The sequence below is a fragment of the Saccopteryx bilineata genome, chromosome 3 (genome assembly GCF_036850765.1).
Source record: "Saccopteryx bilineata isolate mSacBil1 chromosome 3, mSacBil1_pri_phased_curated, whole genome shotgun sequence".
In the NCBI taxonomy this organism is placed as follows: domain Eukaryota; kingdom Metazoa; phylum Chordata; class Mammalia; order Chiroptera; family Emballonuridae; genus Saccopteryx; species Saccopteryx bilineata.
The window spans coordinates 25,924,637-25,940,727 of NC_089492.1; the positions used below are offsets into that span (position 1 = coordinate 25,924,637).

At 42.1% G+C, this 16,091-nt stretch overlaps 1 protein-coding gene across 4 annotated transcripts in view; it reads left to right on the forward strand.

The window, feature by feature from the left end:
- SYBU (syntabulin) overlaps nucleotides 1-16,091 on the forward strand; it is a 123,773-nt gene that overhangs the window by 78,129 nt on the left and 29,553 nt on the right. Inside the window, exon 1 of one of the 4 annotated variants that reach the window (XM_066265804.1) lies at nucleotides 8,834-8,904. The exons of the other annotated variants lie outside the window; for them this stretch is intronic. Coding sequence (XP_066121901.1) covers nucleotides 8,877-8,904 — 28 coding nt within the window. The 5' untranslated portion in view covers nucleotides 8,834-8,876. Of the gene's footprint in view, nucleotides 1-8,833; nucleotides 8,905-16,091 lie in introns of those variants that run through there. 4 annotated transcript variants of the gene reach the window in all.

Genomic DNA, 16,091 nt, shown 5'->3' on the forward strand with positions numbered 1-16,091 from the left:
GCACACAGGAGAAGCCACCATCTGCTTCTTCCCCCCTCCCTCTCCTTCTTGTCTCCCTCTTCCTCTCTCGCAGCCAATGGCTTGATTGGTTTGAGTGTGGCACCAGGCACTGAGGATGGCCTTATTAGAGTGCATCAGCCTCAGTCGCAGTACATAGCTCGGTCGGTACTCAAGAGTTGTCCAGTGGATCCCGGTCAGGGTGCATGTGAGAGTCTGCCTCACTATCTCCTCTCCTCTCACCTAAAAAAAAAAAAAGAAAGAAAAATCTGCACCATGACCTATAGTTCTCTGAACTCTCAGCAGAGTAAACCTGTCAGTCACATAAATGTGAAGAGAGGAAATCCTGGAAATGAGGCCCCTGGCTGACTCCAAAATTTATAAAACACAGAGACCTCATCTGTTTACCACGAGAAGACTCTGCTGTCAGGTTAAAATGTTCCACCTCTTCCCTAGCCCCAAGGGGCCATCTCTCCTCAGCCCAAACTGACTTTGGCGCATGCTCTATTTTTTTAAAAATAAATTGTCTCATTAGAACCAATAGCACTTTATTAAAATAGCAAGCAATTAGTGTCTCTTAGACAGATGCTCGGGGTTCCCTTGGACATTAAATAACATGAGCCCATTTAATTTTAGGTTCGTTGTTCTAGATCTGTGGTAGTCAGCCTGGTCCCTACTGCCCACTACTGGACATTCCAGCTTTCATGGTGGGCGGTAGCAGAGCAACCAAAGTATAAATAAAAAGATAGATTTAACTATATAGTACATTGTTTTATAAAGATTTATTCTGCCAAACTTAGTGAAAATCTGACATAAAGTACTTGGTAAGTAAGTATTATTATGTGCTTTAACTTGCTGTAACTCTGCTTTATAAATTTTATCAAGTAAAGTTACTTCCCTACTTTATAAATCACCATTTCTGTGGAACTGATGGGCGGTTAGAAAATTTTACTACTAACAGAGATACAAAAGTGGGCGGTAGGTATAAAAAGGTTGACTAGCCCCTGTTCTAGGTTCTGGAAAACTGCCATTCAGCTCAGAAAGGAGTTATTGAAATGCCCTCAGGAGGGTGCACTGCGGAGCCTGCCGCTTCCCAGTGTCCTCCGAGCGGGACTCCTTCTGGAACTTAGAGGCATTGAGCCTTCTGTCGTTTTGGCTTCTAGCAGTGCCTGTGCATATTTAATTAAAAATTGCCACCAAAGAGCAAAGGAAAGCATGCCTACAGTCCAATTGGATAATGGCTTTACGTTTTCCTTTTATCGCGAGTCAGTTCAGCAAACACTGAAATGGAATCTCCAGAGCTCAGTATAGTGTTTGTCATATAGTAGTAGGTGTGCAATAAATACTTAATTGAGAAACGGAGCGTCCACTTTGTGCGAGGAATTATGTGCACTGGGGCAGGAGTGCTGGAAAGAGGTTGTCAAGATGGCCTCAGTGGCACCCTGCTCTTGGGAGCTTTGATTTAAGGAAGAATACCGTTGATAAATTTGGCCTACAGTCCAGATTAGAAGGAAAGGAATGAAGGTGTTCTAACCGGGAACTTTTTGAAGAATGCGTGGGTAACATTCCCTTTCCCAGGTGTTCCTCCTGTGTTTAGTTTGCAGTCAGTTCACCTGAAAAGATTTTTTTTTTTACTCAGAAAGGAAAGTCCTAATTGGATTATTGCTAGCACATCAGATGACATTCCTGAGCCTCCCTTTAGCCTTGATTTACTACTTGAGGGTAATATATATTACACTGGAGAAGAAAAAGACTCAGTGTCATTGTTTTACAAATACAAGCACCAAATCCTTTCTGCAGAGCAGAGGAACTAGTTACAGGATTTAAACAAATAGAAAATGTGAAAAGAAAAAAAAACCCACCTGTGCTTAAGGAGGTCGGTAAACAGTAAATAAATAGTTGGGGTCACTTGATTTAAAATAAACCCACATTTAGAAACTGAAATGTCGAAATCTGCATTTGAAAGATGTCACCGTATTTTATCAGCATTCAAACTAAGTTACTATTCCCTTGTCATCAGATACCACCCAGGCAATTGAAACCGGAGAGGTGGCCAGATGAACTATAATAACCTCACAACAATAATAGAGGATTGGTTCCTTAAAAAGAAAAAAAAAAATCTCACATTCGGAGGCATTTGCTAGAAAACCCAGAAGGGAACCAAGTAGGTTAGAGACTGAGCAACCCTGGTTCCCTTACAGATGGAGGTTCTTCGCCCACAGCCGATAGCCTACAGGTGTTCCTATCTTATCACAAGCATGGCTTTCACTTCAAAGTTAGTTCTGTGAAAGGCGAGCTAGGCAGCTTACCTGGGGGAGGCCATTCTCCTCATAACTTGAGCTGCCGGGAGGAGAGGCGAAAGCTTTGAGCTAGCACAGCTTCTCCCCGCGTTACCTAACTTGTCCTGTCCCGGGGAAAAGTGGGGAAGGGGGACACTCTGACCGCCAGATTCCCGAGTCCAGCGTACTAGGTTCAGGTCTTCATACCGTCACTTTATAACTGTGTGCTCTCCAGCTATTTGTTTTCGTCCTGAAACTGTGGTTAGCACCTGTAAAATGGGTTGTTGTGAAGGCTAAATAGACTAATGAATGGCAAAGGCCTAGCATCTACCCGACTCAAGGAATTCCTCAGATGTTAATAATGGCCATTAGTAGCTCTTAAAATAGATACGTCACAAATTTGATGCACTTTATTTACTAGAAAACCCTTAAAACTCTCACCCTGAACTTAGGTGTATCTGAAACACAATGCTAGTCCTGTCGTGTTTTTCTAGTTCATGTAAATCAGGAGGAATGTTTGCTCTAGGTCACTGACAAGAGTACAAATTGACAGATAATTGATTGACAATGAGAACAGAGATGGCAAAATATAAATGAGTGGACAAAAGCCCACTAAAAAGCATTTAAATATTTAAATGCTTTTTGTAGCCCTTTAGTGCAGTAACCAATGTTCTAGAAACAGATTGAGTCCTTGTGACGGTGGAGCTGGAGTTGTATGAGGGCAGAAAAAAATGTCTTGAGCATTTTAGAAATATTTTCATAGGGTAGAAAATACTAAACATTCAGTGCCAGAAGAGAAGATTTTGGTTATATGGAAACTGTGCATTCTTGGCAAAAACATTATTTTTCTAATGGTTACAATTATAGGTGTTGCAGCATCTAAGCCCAGCCTCAAATAAAGGCTAAAACCTATTCTGGAGACTGAAAGCCTTAGGACAGTATCTAGAAGGATATATTACATGTAATTGTGGGCTTGGAGGATATTCTGAAATTAAATTTTTAAAAATTTTAGCTAATATTTACTGAGCACTAACCATCCCAGGAAAAATTCCAAGCCCTTTACTCATTTTACCCTAACATCAGTGCTAGAAAGGGATATCATTGTCTCCTAGTTTACAGATTGGGAAACAGAGACACAGAGAGGTTAAGTAACTCCTCCAAGGTCACACAGCTTGTCGATGGGTTTTAAACAGACTAGTCTTGCTCCTAACTCCTAACCATTGCACTGGTTGTAAGGCCTGCCTTCAAAGGATTGATTTTAATGACAGTAGGGGAGTGTGATGATTTAGAGAGATATGTGACTAGAAGACAAATTATTTTTCTTTAATGTTTGTATGGCCCTAAAAATTCTTATTAATTTTTATAAATTAGCTGATACAGGCCATATGTGGACTATGCTGGCTGTTGCTGATAACAAAATCAATGATCCTTGGTGTAACTTCAATGCAATACACAAAGTTGAGCACATAGGGTATTGCTGCCTGTATATCATGAACCCTAGCGTGAACACATATCGTTAGACTTAGTCAACTTAAACAAGAGCATTTGCACTGATACTGAAATGGGTCTCTGAAAGTTTCTTTCACCTTGAGAGAAGGCATGCTCACCCAGGATTCAGCAGGGCATGTTCTGTGGCGGGTGATGACATCCTCTGTCACTTCTCCCCAGCAGAGACCAGACCGGTACAATCAAGCTGAACTGTAATGAGTGGGCTTAGTGTTTGTGTTTATGGCAGGGTTACATATTAATTCTCATGCCTTTCTCCCATCTGTGCTTTGGATGATGCCCCCAGTCAATATAATGCTGCCAAATGGTCCATTTATGGTATTTCCCTAAGCATTGCGTTATAATCCTCTTCTCCCCAAAGGTGACCACCATCCAAATCCTGGGTCTGCTTGGATTTACTGCATGTACAGTGTTCCAGCCACTGGTTTGGGCGCCTGCCAAGCGCTTACTACATTCTGCAGACGCTCCAGCAGACCACACACCCACTGTTGGGCGTATTTATTGAATGCCAGCATAAAAGAAATAAGCCTGGAAACATCTTTTACCCACTGACGTATAAACCAAGAGCTGTATATCATGAAGATGTATAATCTCTTTTCCTAGTCGAGGAGGAGAGTTTACTGAGGAGACTGTCTGCATGTGATGGTAGAGGCATAATGGCAGGTCTCCAGCGAGATATAGTGACATACTTGGCATTGGCAATAGCTTGGAGCCATTCCACATTATTCAGGTGCAAGAGGAGGGTCGAGTTACCCAGAGCCCAGAAGAAGAGAACTCCCAGGCTATGTATAAAGAAACTGCGCCCTTTCCCTGACAGGTCAGGAGCCAGGGGGATACATACTGTGATCTCTCTGTCTTCTTTGTCAGTAAAATTGGGTGTATGGCATTTTGGTGTATGTAGGGACATCAACCAAAAGTTCCGTGTTAAACAACATAGTATGTTCGTTGGGGTAACTCAATGAGTTAAAGCCTTCTAGCACCTAAGCCTGTCCCTGACAGCAGTCAAGGTGCAGCAACAAGCTCCGCGAATGCAGGTTGTGGTTAAATGAGGTCACGCTTCAGGAACCTGGCTCAGTGGGTTTACATTCTGAGATACAGAGTCTAGAACATTTGTGGCGTTGCAGGAAGGTGATCACTATGTCAGAGTGTAAAGGCAGTACATACCTCTTCCCCACATGTAAGGTTTCTGCTAAACCTAGGTTTGCATCCCAGCTGTATATCAACTAGCTTGTGTTCATTCATTCAACTAGTATGTTTAAAGCCTTTGCTGCACACTGACACCATTGTTCCAGGCACTGAGGGTGGAGAAGTGAAAGGCAGGTTCTCTCGGAGCCTGCCTTGAACATGAGGTGATGGCTGATACACAAGCAGATAAGCAAGATAAGTTGAAGTTCAGATAGTGACAAGTACAACAAGGCAATGTTGTGTAGACAGTGACCGGGGCATAGGACAGGAGAATGTCTGGAGAGATGACCTTTTTTCTAATTTTTTTAAAGACCTTATTGATTCTAAAGAAAGGAGAGAGAGAGAGAGAGAGAGAGAGAGAGAGAGAGAGAGAGAGAGAGAGAAGTGGGAGAGGAGCGGGAAGCATTAACTTGTAGTAGTTGCCTCTCCTATGTGCCTTGACTGGGTAGGGTTTCAAACCAGCAACCTCAGCATTCCAGGTTAACGCCTTATCTACTGTGCTACCACAGGTCAGGCAGGGAGATAACCCTTGAACTGAGAGTTTAGCCATATTCCTGCAGACTCAGGGAGGACTGAGGATGGGTGGTGGCAGGTGAGGTCTGTAGTGTTAGAGCGATGGGAAGCCACTGGAGAGTTTTGAGAAGAGAGCAGTGGTGGGACTCAGCCAGTTCGCACCAGTTTGGCAGAACCTATACCTAATTTCTGGTTGAGTTCGGCAAGCCAGGTGTTAAAATGACACTTGTAATCAGGGTTCTCTCTAAGGTGGGTGCCTGGGCAGCCACCCAATGTGGAAATCACAAATTTACATTCCTTACTCTTTATTAACGTTCATCTACGCAACAGTGCATTCTAAGTGCCCATATTAATGTTCATCCCTTCCATAGGTGACCAAAAGTGCAAGTGAGGAGGCCAATCAAGAAGCAATAAGGAAATATCTTAAATAACAGTTTTATTTTTTTGTCAGATATTATTTAATATTTTTTCATTAATATTTTAAAACTCATATGATCTAGTTTTCTGTACCTCTTTTATTATTCTTATTTAAGTATTAAGTGCATGAAATAATAAAATACCTTTCGGTATATATATTTTTTATACTTAAAATTGTCATTAGGGCAGAGATCCGATTGTGAAATCATATATTTGAATCCCACCACTGGAAGAGAGCCATAATTTAAGTTACATGTCTGGGATCTTTCTGGCTACTTTCCAGCCTGGATTATTAAGAGATGAAATTAGAAGCAGGTACTCTAAATTTAGATGGCTTCGGAAGCAGGCCGTGAAAACAGAAAAGTGTAGGGTGGGGCAAAAGTAGGTAGACAGTGGTTCATTTAGAAAATAATACAATAATTAATGAATACTTAATACAAAAATAACCTCTGGGTTTCACATACTCACAACTGTAAACCTACTTTTGCCCCACCCTCTAGTTGGATACAATGTATATGACAGAACATAAGATACTCCATTTTCTTAATGAGATTTAAAATGTTTTATTTTATTTGCTAACTAGAGTAAACCTTTAGAGAGATAAATGAATCAATGTCTGATGGGTATTTTTATTTGTTATTTTCATTACATGTACTGTTAGACTCCTATTAATTTGGAAACATTGACTTTATTCATTGTAGCTAATATAAAAAAATTATTTAGTTTTTCTCATCTCATTTCAACTTAATATGTCTATGCCAGAGCAAATCATCTTCACTTCCAGTTTGTTTGCTATAAAGCAGTTTTGAATCCCATGTCAGGTGCATCTTTTTAAAACAAGTCCTATGAGTGTTTGAGTTAAATTACCGTAAATAGAGACCCGCCCAAAATAGAGATGGTAAGAATAAACAGAAGGTTGGAGAAGGACATTGGAGGACAAATAGCAGGTTGTCACAACATCCATGGGGACACCTGGTTCTTCTGTCTTCCTGTAAATGGATCTGAGTATCCTTCACGCCCAAAGCTAGTCAGTTCCTGAGTTCTCTTAGCAAAGGACTTGGGGTTTTGTGATCTCTGCAACTTCACCATTGACTGTATTTGCTATTTGAGTGATCTTTAAAAAACTGTGTATGTATACCTCAGTGTATGGCCAGAGGCTGCCACTGTTGTGGCCAACCCCATGCAGGTTCTCATTGAATTGGGGCAGATGGTAAAGAAACAGTGGAGCCAAAAAATGGTGGGCCATTCCTTTATTAAAGTCTCACACCGGCCGACGAGTAAACAGGCACAGGCAAGAAAAACACTTCCCTTTCATACAGAGCTCCCAAAGCCCTGACGCATTCTCTGGTTCCACAACCAGCAGAATCTTCTCTGGTTTCTCCTAGAATCAAAGGCCCCACCAGTCTCAGCGGAGCTCACAAAAGCTCCTCAGCTCTGGTTCCCCATCTGAACACCTTCTCTTTCCCTTCCAACATGGCTTCTTCTTCAGCACCCTGCATTCTCTTCTCTCTCACTCTGCAAACATGGCTTCTCTCTACCTCTACTCCTTCTTCTCTCTGCAAAACTATCTGGGCCCACAAAGACCTCTCCTCCAGTCAACATTAGCAAAACAATGGCCCTTCCCAAGCAGGAAGATAATTTGCAATTTCACAGATCACATATACCTGGCACTTCCCAGCGCCATTTTTTAACAATAAAAGTGCGCAAACTCAAAACATACATTTGCCCAACATGCAGGAATAATTAAAAGTCTGTTTTTCAGTTTCTTTCCCCCATTTCTATTACACAGTCCTAGCAGTTGAGCTCTGAAGGCAGCTCCAGCTAGCACTCATTGAAGTTCAGACAGATGCCATCTTTTTCAAATGAGGACTTTTTGTATAGAGAAGGTAATTGTAAAGAGTGCTATGATAGGAGGCGTTGGAAGAGATTTCTTTTCTGGGAGGTAACTGTGAGAAGAGGGTACCTTGCCTTATATTTACACCTTGAATAGAGTGGACCAGGTCACCTGCAGAGCAGTGGGGGGAAGGGGAGTTGGTCCCATAAATACTGCATGGCATGAAAGCAAATGTGCACATCCCTTATTATTTTTTTTAAATCAGTGTCAGCATTTGGCAGGAAGCTGGGTTTGTAGTGACACTGTTTGCCTGGTATACAGTATGTGCTCAATAAATGATCACTGTCCTTACTGTTATAAAATGAGAGATGAGGCAAGTTTCCGAATAGCACCACTTTAAGGTGTTTGAATATGCACTAATCAGCATGGGTCCTGTTTTTGTCACAGATGCCTCCTTAGTAAGAATTATTCTGATGTAATGGGGGTCTTAATAAATGTGTTTACTCTAAGCAAACCTATTTGGAAGGAATATGGAGACAGCTGTCGCAGAGAACCCCCAATTCTATTTCCTCCTCTGGGCACAACATCATTCCTATTCCTCTCTCTGGGCAGCACTGTGAGGTGCCTTGCATATTTAAATAGCTGGAATTCATGGAGTACATCAAGCCTTTGCCTCAAAGCTTCACATGCTTGCAATTAAATTTAGGAATGTGTGGGGTTTTGATGTAATTTCTTCCTTGCCCATTGGGATATAATCACGGTAGAAAGATTCTAAATGTTTTGCTCCAGTATTGTCAAAGGCTTAGCCTTGACTGTTGTGGAGACATCTCCTTCTATTTGACAATCTGGCATTTCTTTAAATGCTTTGTGTCCATTCATGAGGGCAATGGTTTCATTTGAAATGCTGCAGTCGCCAGGGAGAAGCTCCTGTGCTCTTCCCTGATTGGCTGGCCTTCCCTCTGCCTCCTGTTGCTATGGTGCCCAGCAGAGTAACTTCCTTGCCCTGCACATGTAGGAGGCTCTGTCTCCATGGATACTCCACTCTGAGACTGTACTCCACCAGTGATGAGCTGCACACACAGTATTTCTGCACAAGGCATACCCCAGCCTGTGGTGGGAGGCTGTTTGCAGAGGCAGTATTTGCCATGAAAGTCGACGGAGCTTACCTTCTAAGTAAGTAGTTTTAGTCACAGTAAGTAAATAATTATATTGGATCACAGAGGATATGCTCTTTGCATACATGTGTGTGTAAAGTTAGTTGCGGTAGGCTAAAATTGTAGTCTGAAAACAAATTTTCAATGCTGCCTTTCAGATATTCTGGATGCGGCCTAGTCTATAACTAAATTCTTAAAAAATACACACATCTATTGCTTTCAGTACTCCTTGTCGTAGGTGAATCTGTGCAATTTGAAGCCAAAACAAAGACCGCTCTTTTAACCCTGAGTTTCGCATGCTGCATCTGTAAATGCAAAGCCTGGCCTTCCCAGGTGGTGTGCAATGGGGAGAGCCGAGCACAGCCACAATTAATGCTAATTGGCACCGAATGTTAGGTTGCAGCGGGCCTCTGTGTAGGCCAAGACGCGATGTGTTTATTATCAAGAGAGAGCCTGCTCATGTGATCATGTCTGCCAGTTCACCATGGAAATTATTCAGAGCACGTCTCTCTTACCAGTTTTAATTTGCTTTTCTCATGTGGCATCCAGTAGAAATTCTGAAACTCTTCATGTCTACGGAAGTGGGATGTGGAAGAGTTTTCCTTGTCTTCACTGGTTTGATCTAACACTTCCTCTTTACTGTACCTTCCAAGAGTGTGAAGGGTTTGCTGTGTTGTTAAACATCTGAGTCAGCTTAGAGTGATTTTTATCTGCTGGGCAAATGATTCATGCCTGTGGTGTTAAAACTAACTAGTGGAAACAAGTGAAAGACTATACATAGGGTAATTCCAACTCCAGCACAATAACTTCAAAATTGAGCACAATTTAGATTTAGACTGTGCACAGTAGATAGTTGGCATCAAGCAGCTTTAAACAAAAAACCATGTACTGTACTGGTACAAGAGGGATGCATTTTGATTGTATTAAAGAGTGAGCACAGAATATCATGCTAGAGTCTAAATTTCTTTTATTCTTCTGTACTTGTGACCATGTAAGCAAAGGACGACCAGTGTAATGTCATCTTTTCCAAAAGTTAGTCATGGCTCAATTTTAATTGCCTACATTGGTGAAAAGGTACCACCCTTTGAATGTGTGACTGTCCTGATGACTGTGCTGGCTCAGACTTCTTCATTGCGGTCAAGTTGTAGGTCCTTGCCTTTCTTTAATATTTTATAAATATAATTTCCATCAAGTGGGTGAGCAAGGGTACATGATAAACTCTGTGGAGATCATGGTTTTGGAGACCTGGAAACAAGGTTGATGAAACTTACTCCAAAGTTTTTCATCTCTTTAGCAGTGTAAAGCCCCATTTTCCTTTCTCAGTGTGTTTGTCTCTAAATACCAGCAGAGTACAGGATTTTTTTCCAACCTCAAAATATCAGAACTCCTATCAGAAACTTTCTTCTCATCTGTAAAGTTGAATAATAATAGTAACTGTGACATAGGCTGGTTTGAAAATTTAATGACTTAATCAATGGCACATGGCCTGACCAGGCGGTGGCACAGTGGATAGAGTCTGACTGGGACACGGAGAAACCAGGTTTGAAACCTCGAGGTCACCAGCTTGAGCATGGACTCATCTGATTTGAGCAAGGCTCACCAGCTTGAGCCCAAGGTCGCTAGTTTGAGTAAGGGGGTCACTCGGTCTGCTATAGCCCTCCAGTCAAGGCACATATGAGAAAGCAATCAATGAACAAATAGGGAGCTGCAATAAAGAATTGATGCTTCTCATCTCTCTCCCTCCCTGTCTGTCTGTCCCTATCTGTCCCTCTCTCTGTCTCTGTCACACACTCAAAAAAATCAATAGTGCATGGCATACAGTAAGTATTAGTGGCTATTGTATTATGATTCCTATATACATCATCATCATTTTTACAATGCCTTGTAGTCCTGAGAAACTGTTGCTAATAGCTTGAATAGGTTTTTGGTTTGATTACATTCAGCCTCTAAAATTTCCTATCAAATACTCACTAAGAATCTGACTGTGTGCTTCACATTCTTATGGGAATGATGGCATTTGGTGTATGTGAAAACATAGCTAACAAAATGTGAGATACACAATTAGTTTTCTCTCTTCAAATGTGTGGCTATATGATTTTGCTAAATCACTATACACTTAGACAATGAAATATTTGCCAATTAATTTTGCTGCCAGTCACACAATAGATATGTAGGACGCCACAATGGTTGTGTAAGTTAAAAGGGGATAGGCCACATAGCATAAGTCAGTTAATATTTATAACAAATTAAAAATGCATCAATTAAAAATCCAGATACAAATTTTAAGCTCACTTTCTCTCCTGAAAGGATTTCCGTTCCAAGTACAGTAAATGACATATTTTGAAAAGAGAGCAGTTTCATTCAGTTGAAAGTTTGGAGAATGATGGGAGAGGAAGAGATGGGAAATGATTGATTAATCTGTATAAAAATAGGACCCATGCTGGGATTTTTCCTTTTGCACTAATCCTATGTGACATCTGAGCCAAGAAAAATATAGAAGCAACGCCATATGGGCAGAGCCTGCCAGTGCTGACTTTCTAACACATGAAGAGTTGACCCAGATTTTATTTGCAGCTTTATTTTTTATTTCAATGTCATTTCCATTTTTCATTTCTTCTTTCTGCCATATTCTCTTCCTTCCATCTGTCTGCCCTGGAAAGAGTGTGGAATGTGCAGTAAGGACTACACCAATTCACTTGAATGGGAACAGGGGAGAACATGTGTACAATGTGATTTAAAATGAGGTCTCCATTATCAGAGGGAATGGGAAGTGGGGGCTAGGGGAGGGAGTGGGGGGGGGGTAAATGGTGATGGAAGGAAACCTGACTTGGGGTGGTGAACACACAATACAATATACAGTTGTGTTATAGAATTGTACACCTGACACCTATATAATTTTATTAACCAATGTCACCCCAATAATTTCCATTAAAAAATAAAAATAAAGAAATAAAACAAGATCTCTAGAGGCTAGCAACTTGCAATCCATGTATGTCTGTAAATGCTAAATATATTTTGTCAAACATGATTTCAAATGTAATATCACTCAGATAATCTACCTAGAATAAAATAAGTCTTGTTTCAAGGCAGAAATGAAATTCTTAGCAACATGCCCACTGCCACGGTGACTTTATATCTATACTGTTCTGTGACAAAAATTATGCCCCATTTTCTTTTCATTGTTGCTGTCATACAGGCACACGGTCTGACAGTGTGCTATTTGTCAAGTGTTTGCTATGTCCTGGGCGCTGCTGCCATGAGCTGTGAGTCCCATCCTGGTGCGCTCTCTCGGTTGAGTTCTGCTTGCCAAGGTCTTTATCATCAGAGGGCATTCGTGGCAGTTTCAGAGAGAAGGATGCCCCTTGTCTTGCATGGCGGCAGCATTATGCAGGGAAACTGGATCTTCCTGAGTCTTTGGCTCCGTGTCCTCACCCCTGTGGCTGAGATAGGCAGGCACTGCGAGCCTCTGCCAGGAGATCTGATTTCTGCCCAGACTACTGGCGGGTCTGACTGTTCTTGGGAGGCTGGGCCTGAACCTGATACTGGTGGACTGCCTACCCTCCAAAGCTTTCCTCCTCCTCATTGGTAGAAGAAGTGAAGGATCTAAGTAAGCTACAGGCTGAGAAGCGCTAATTCATACAGAGCAAAGTTTAGGGTCCACAGGCCTGACCGGCGTCTGGTGTCCTGCCAAGCCCAGATTAGCAGAGACAGCAAAAGGGTTCATCTGCCCTAACCTGGGGCATTCATGAGTTTTGGATGGGATTCTCTGACTTAGCATGTCCATCCTTTCTTTTCTCGTTAGTGTCAGCCACCATTTAACAGAACTGAACTCAGTAATGCAATTTACTTGTTCTTTCAACATTTATTAGGCACCTAGCAGTCAGCTGTGCACTGGGACACAACAGTAAACCAGGGGCTCCCTGTACCTGTGTGCTATGTTTCTGAGAAAAGTACAGGGTCCCATGAATGCACAGAGAAAGACCATGGAACCTGGACTTTGGAGTCTGGGAAGCTGTCCAGAGGAAGTAATGCTGTGTTAACACTTAAAAAGGCTAGAACCAGGCTTTTCTCAGGGGTAGAGCATTGGCCGGGCGTGTGGAAGTCCCGGTTTGATTCCCAGCCAGGGCACACAGGAGAAGCGTCCATCTGCTTCTCCACCCTTCCCCCTCTCCTTTCTCTCTGTCTTTCTCTTCTCCTCCTGCAGCCGAGGCTCCACTGGAGCAAAGTTGGTGCTGGTGCTGAGGACGGCTCCACGGCTTCCGCCTCAGGCGCTAGAATGGCTCCCATTGTGTCTGCACAATGCCCCAGATGGGCAGAGCATCGCCCCCTGGTGGACGTGCCCAGTGGGTCCTGGTCAGACGTATGTGGGAGTCTGTCTGATGCCCCCCCACACCCACCTTCTCACTTTGCAAAAATACAAAACAACAACAACAATAAAGACTAGAACCAAGTTTTTAAGTGAAAAGACACTTAGGGATTTTAATTATGCCATTGCTGTTAACTTAAATACTATGCACTTAGTGTTTGTTTTTTTTTAATTCTTTTGTTATGGTTACCATGTTGTATTTAATAACTATCCTTTAGATGAGTGGTTTTCAACCTTTTTTACACTTGGGGACCTGGGGCAATAAGAAAATTATTTTGAGGATGGCTAAGGCAGAAATCATCATGAGCATAAGTAAATTTGACAGATCATTCAGTCTATAATCTCACAGCGTCAGGGTGGCTAATTATTTTGTGGTGGCACAAAATTTGCAGTGAATCGGTCTGCAGATCAGCGATTATAAAACACTGATTTAGGTGGCTTTTTTCTACTACAGTGTGAGCTGCTCTAGGATAGGATTCATTATCTCTCTCTCTGTTACATTTTCTCATTTTATCAAAAATTGTCATTTTTGATCTGTTTATTTTTAAATATTATATATAACGTGTATGTACATGATGTGTACACACACTCCACGGTATAACAAAGCACACACTGCCACCCCACCTTCCACTTTAACAGTCGCTACCACCACTAAAGCTGCCTGTAGCCTCTCCCAAATCCCATTCTCTGTCTCCCCCCAGAGGTAACCCCTATATTGAAATGTGTGTTTTGTCATTTCTTTGCACTTAAACTTTTTCTACAACCTTAAGTATGTGTCGCCAAAAATCGGTTGGATTGCAATGTAAAGTTTGAACATGGAGCCACATTTCTTTGCTTTTGTCTTTTCCCTGGTTAGCACAGTGTCTAAAACTTACTAGATGTGCACTAAATGTTTGTGAATGAATGGATATGCCCCAGAGCCTAGAAGACACGTTTTATAATTCTACTTGCCAAGACGATATTGGAGCTCAACTTTAGTGGGTTTGTTTGTTTTGAGCCTTGTTAGTTTGATCTTTTCTAGGGGTGCTTATTGGTGTAAGCTACAGAAATTAGTCACATACTGTGTAATTGTTTGGAGACATTTCCAAATTACCATTTCCTACTTCTCCTCCCTATTTTACCACCATACAAACCCTGCAGGGTCCTAAAGAGACAGTGGCCCTAATATTTTTGTAATGGTCTGCTTTGCTTTTCCATTCTACGTTGGATTTTCATGCAACATTGAAGGGTGGAAAGAAGAGAGAACATTGAGTACACTTGAATTTAGAAGTTAACTTGCTGGGGGGTTGGGCAGTCACTGGACAAGCAAAGGGTTGGCCTGGGAGTGAGTGCTCCGTGCCAGATGTCACTGTGAGTTGAAATCCCAGGGAAGGTTCCATTGGGCAAATCCATGGAAATTCAGAGCATAATTCGTGTACCAAGCATAATCTAATCGTGGGTGTGCTCCATTCCTTTTAAATGCTACAGACCACGTGAGAATTAGTAGAGAAGTTTTTTAGGGAAACACTCAGAAACACCGTGTTCAGAACCTCGAGAATTTAAATGGTTTTCAATTGATAAACAATGGTGTGAGGTGAAATAGGAGCTTGCTGCTGGAAAGCTCCGATGGTTTGCAGAATTCCTTGTCTCTCCCCAGCATGTGCCCAGCTCCGGAAGGGAACAGTGGGAGTGTAGCATCCCAGGTGAAGTCGCCTCTCTGGGCTGACGTTGGGTTCCCTGGGCTTTGAACAGGTGTCCCAGGGCAGGAGGGCGGGAGCTGTCCCACCTGCCTTGCACCTGTTTTCCTGCTGGCCCGTCCCCTCATCCAGAATCCTCTGTTGTGCTGCCAGGCCTTCTCCTGGAAACATTTTCATGTGACTTCATTATCCCCCTCCCTTCCCCTGCTCATGCTAGTTCCTTGAACACATGTCTGAATTAAAACTAGGTCTTTCATTTCTCCCTTTGCTTTTGTTCAAACACTCTGTACAGATGCCAGAATTTACCCAGCTTATTTGTTTTGCTTTATTGATGTTTGTGCTTGTGAATAAAAAATATTTGCATTAAAGATTGATTGCACAGTGGTAAATTTAGCACTGATCTTGGAGTATCTGAATCCATTCTGATTAGATTACTCAATTTTTCACATAGTCCTCAGGCAATATGAGAGACAGCTTTTTCCTTTTGTTTCACGGAGATAATTTCTGCTTTATTTTTCTACTCTGATTGTACAGAAAATGTATCTTCCTTCAATTGCTCTTTTATGTGGTTAGCACTGTAGTCAAGTATATATATATAACATATGAGGAGGTGTTTTTTAATATTTGACTTTATGCTTTTACTGTTTTGTTTTTTTTGTGATAAAGACAGAGAGAGGGACAGATAGAGACAGACAGACAGGAAGGGAGAGAGTTAAGAATCATCAATTCTTTGTTGTCCCACCTTAATTGCTCATTGATTGCTTTCTCATATGTACCTTGACTGGGGGGGCTTCAGCATACCGAGTAACCCCTTGCTCAAGCCAGCAACCTTGGGCTCAAGCTGGTGAGCCTTGTTCAAATCAGATGAGCCCGCACTCAAGCTGGAGACCTCAGGGTCTTGAACCTGGGCCCTCTGGGTCCCAGTCTGACACTCCTTCCACTACGCCACTGCCTGGTCAGGTGATGCTTTTACTGTTTTAAATCCTTTTGTTCACCTAGGGTTTTCAATGATTTTGAGCCTATGCAGTTAATTTTGTGGACCTAAGAGTTAGGTAGAAAGGGACTCCATGGTCTGGGCACCCCTTGCTGCACAGCCCGTCTTCTGTAATAGTCACCTGCCTTGCCTTCCAGCCTCCAGTTCCTCCTCCAGGCATTGCTGCCTCA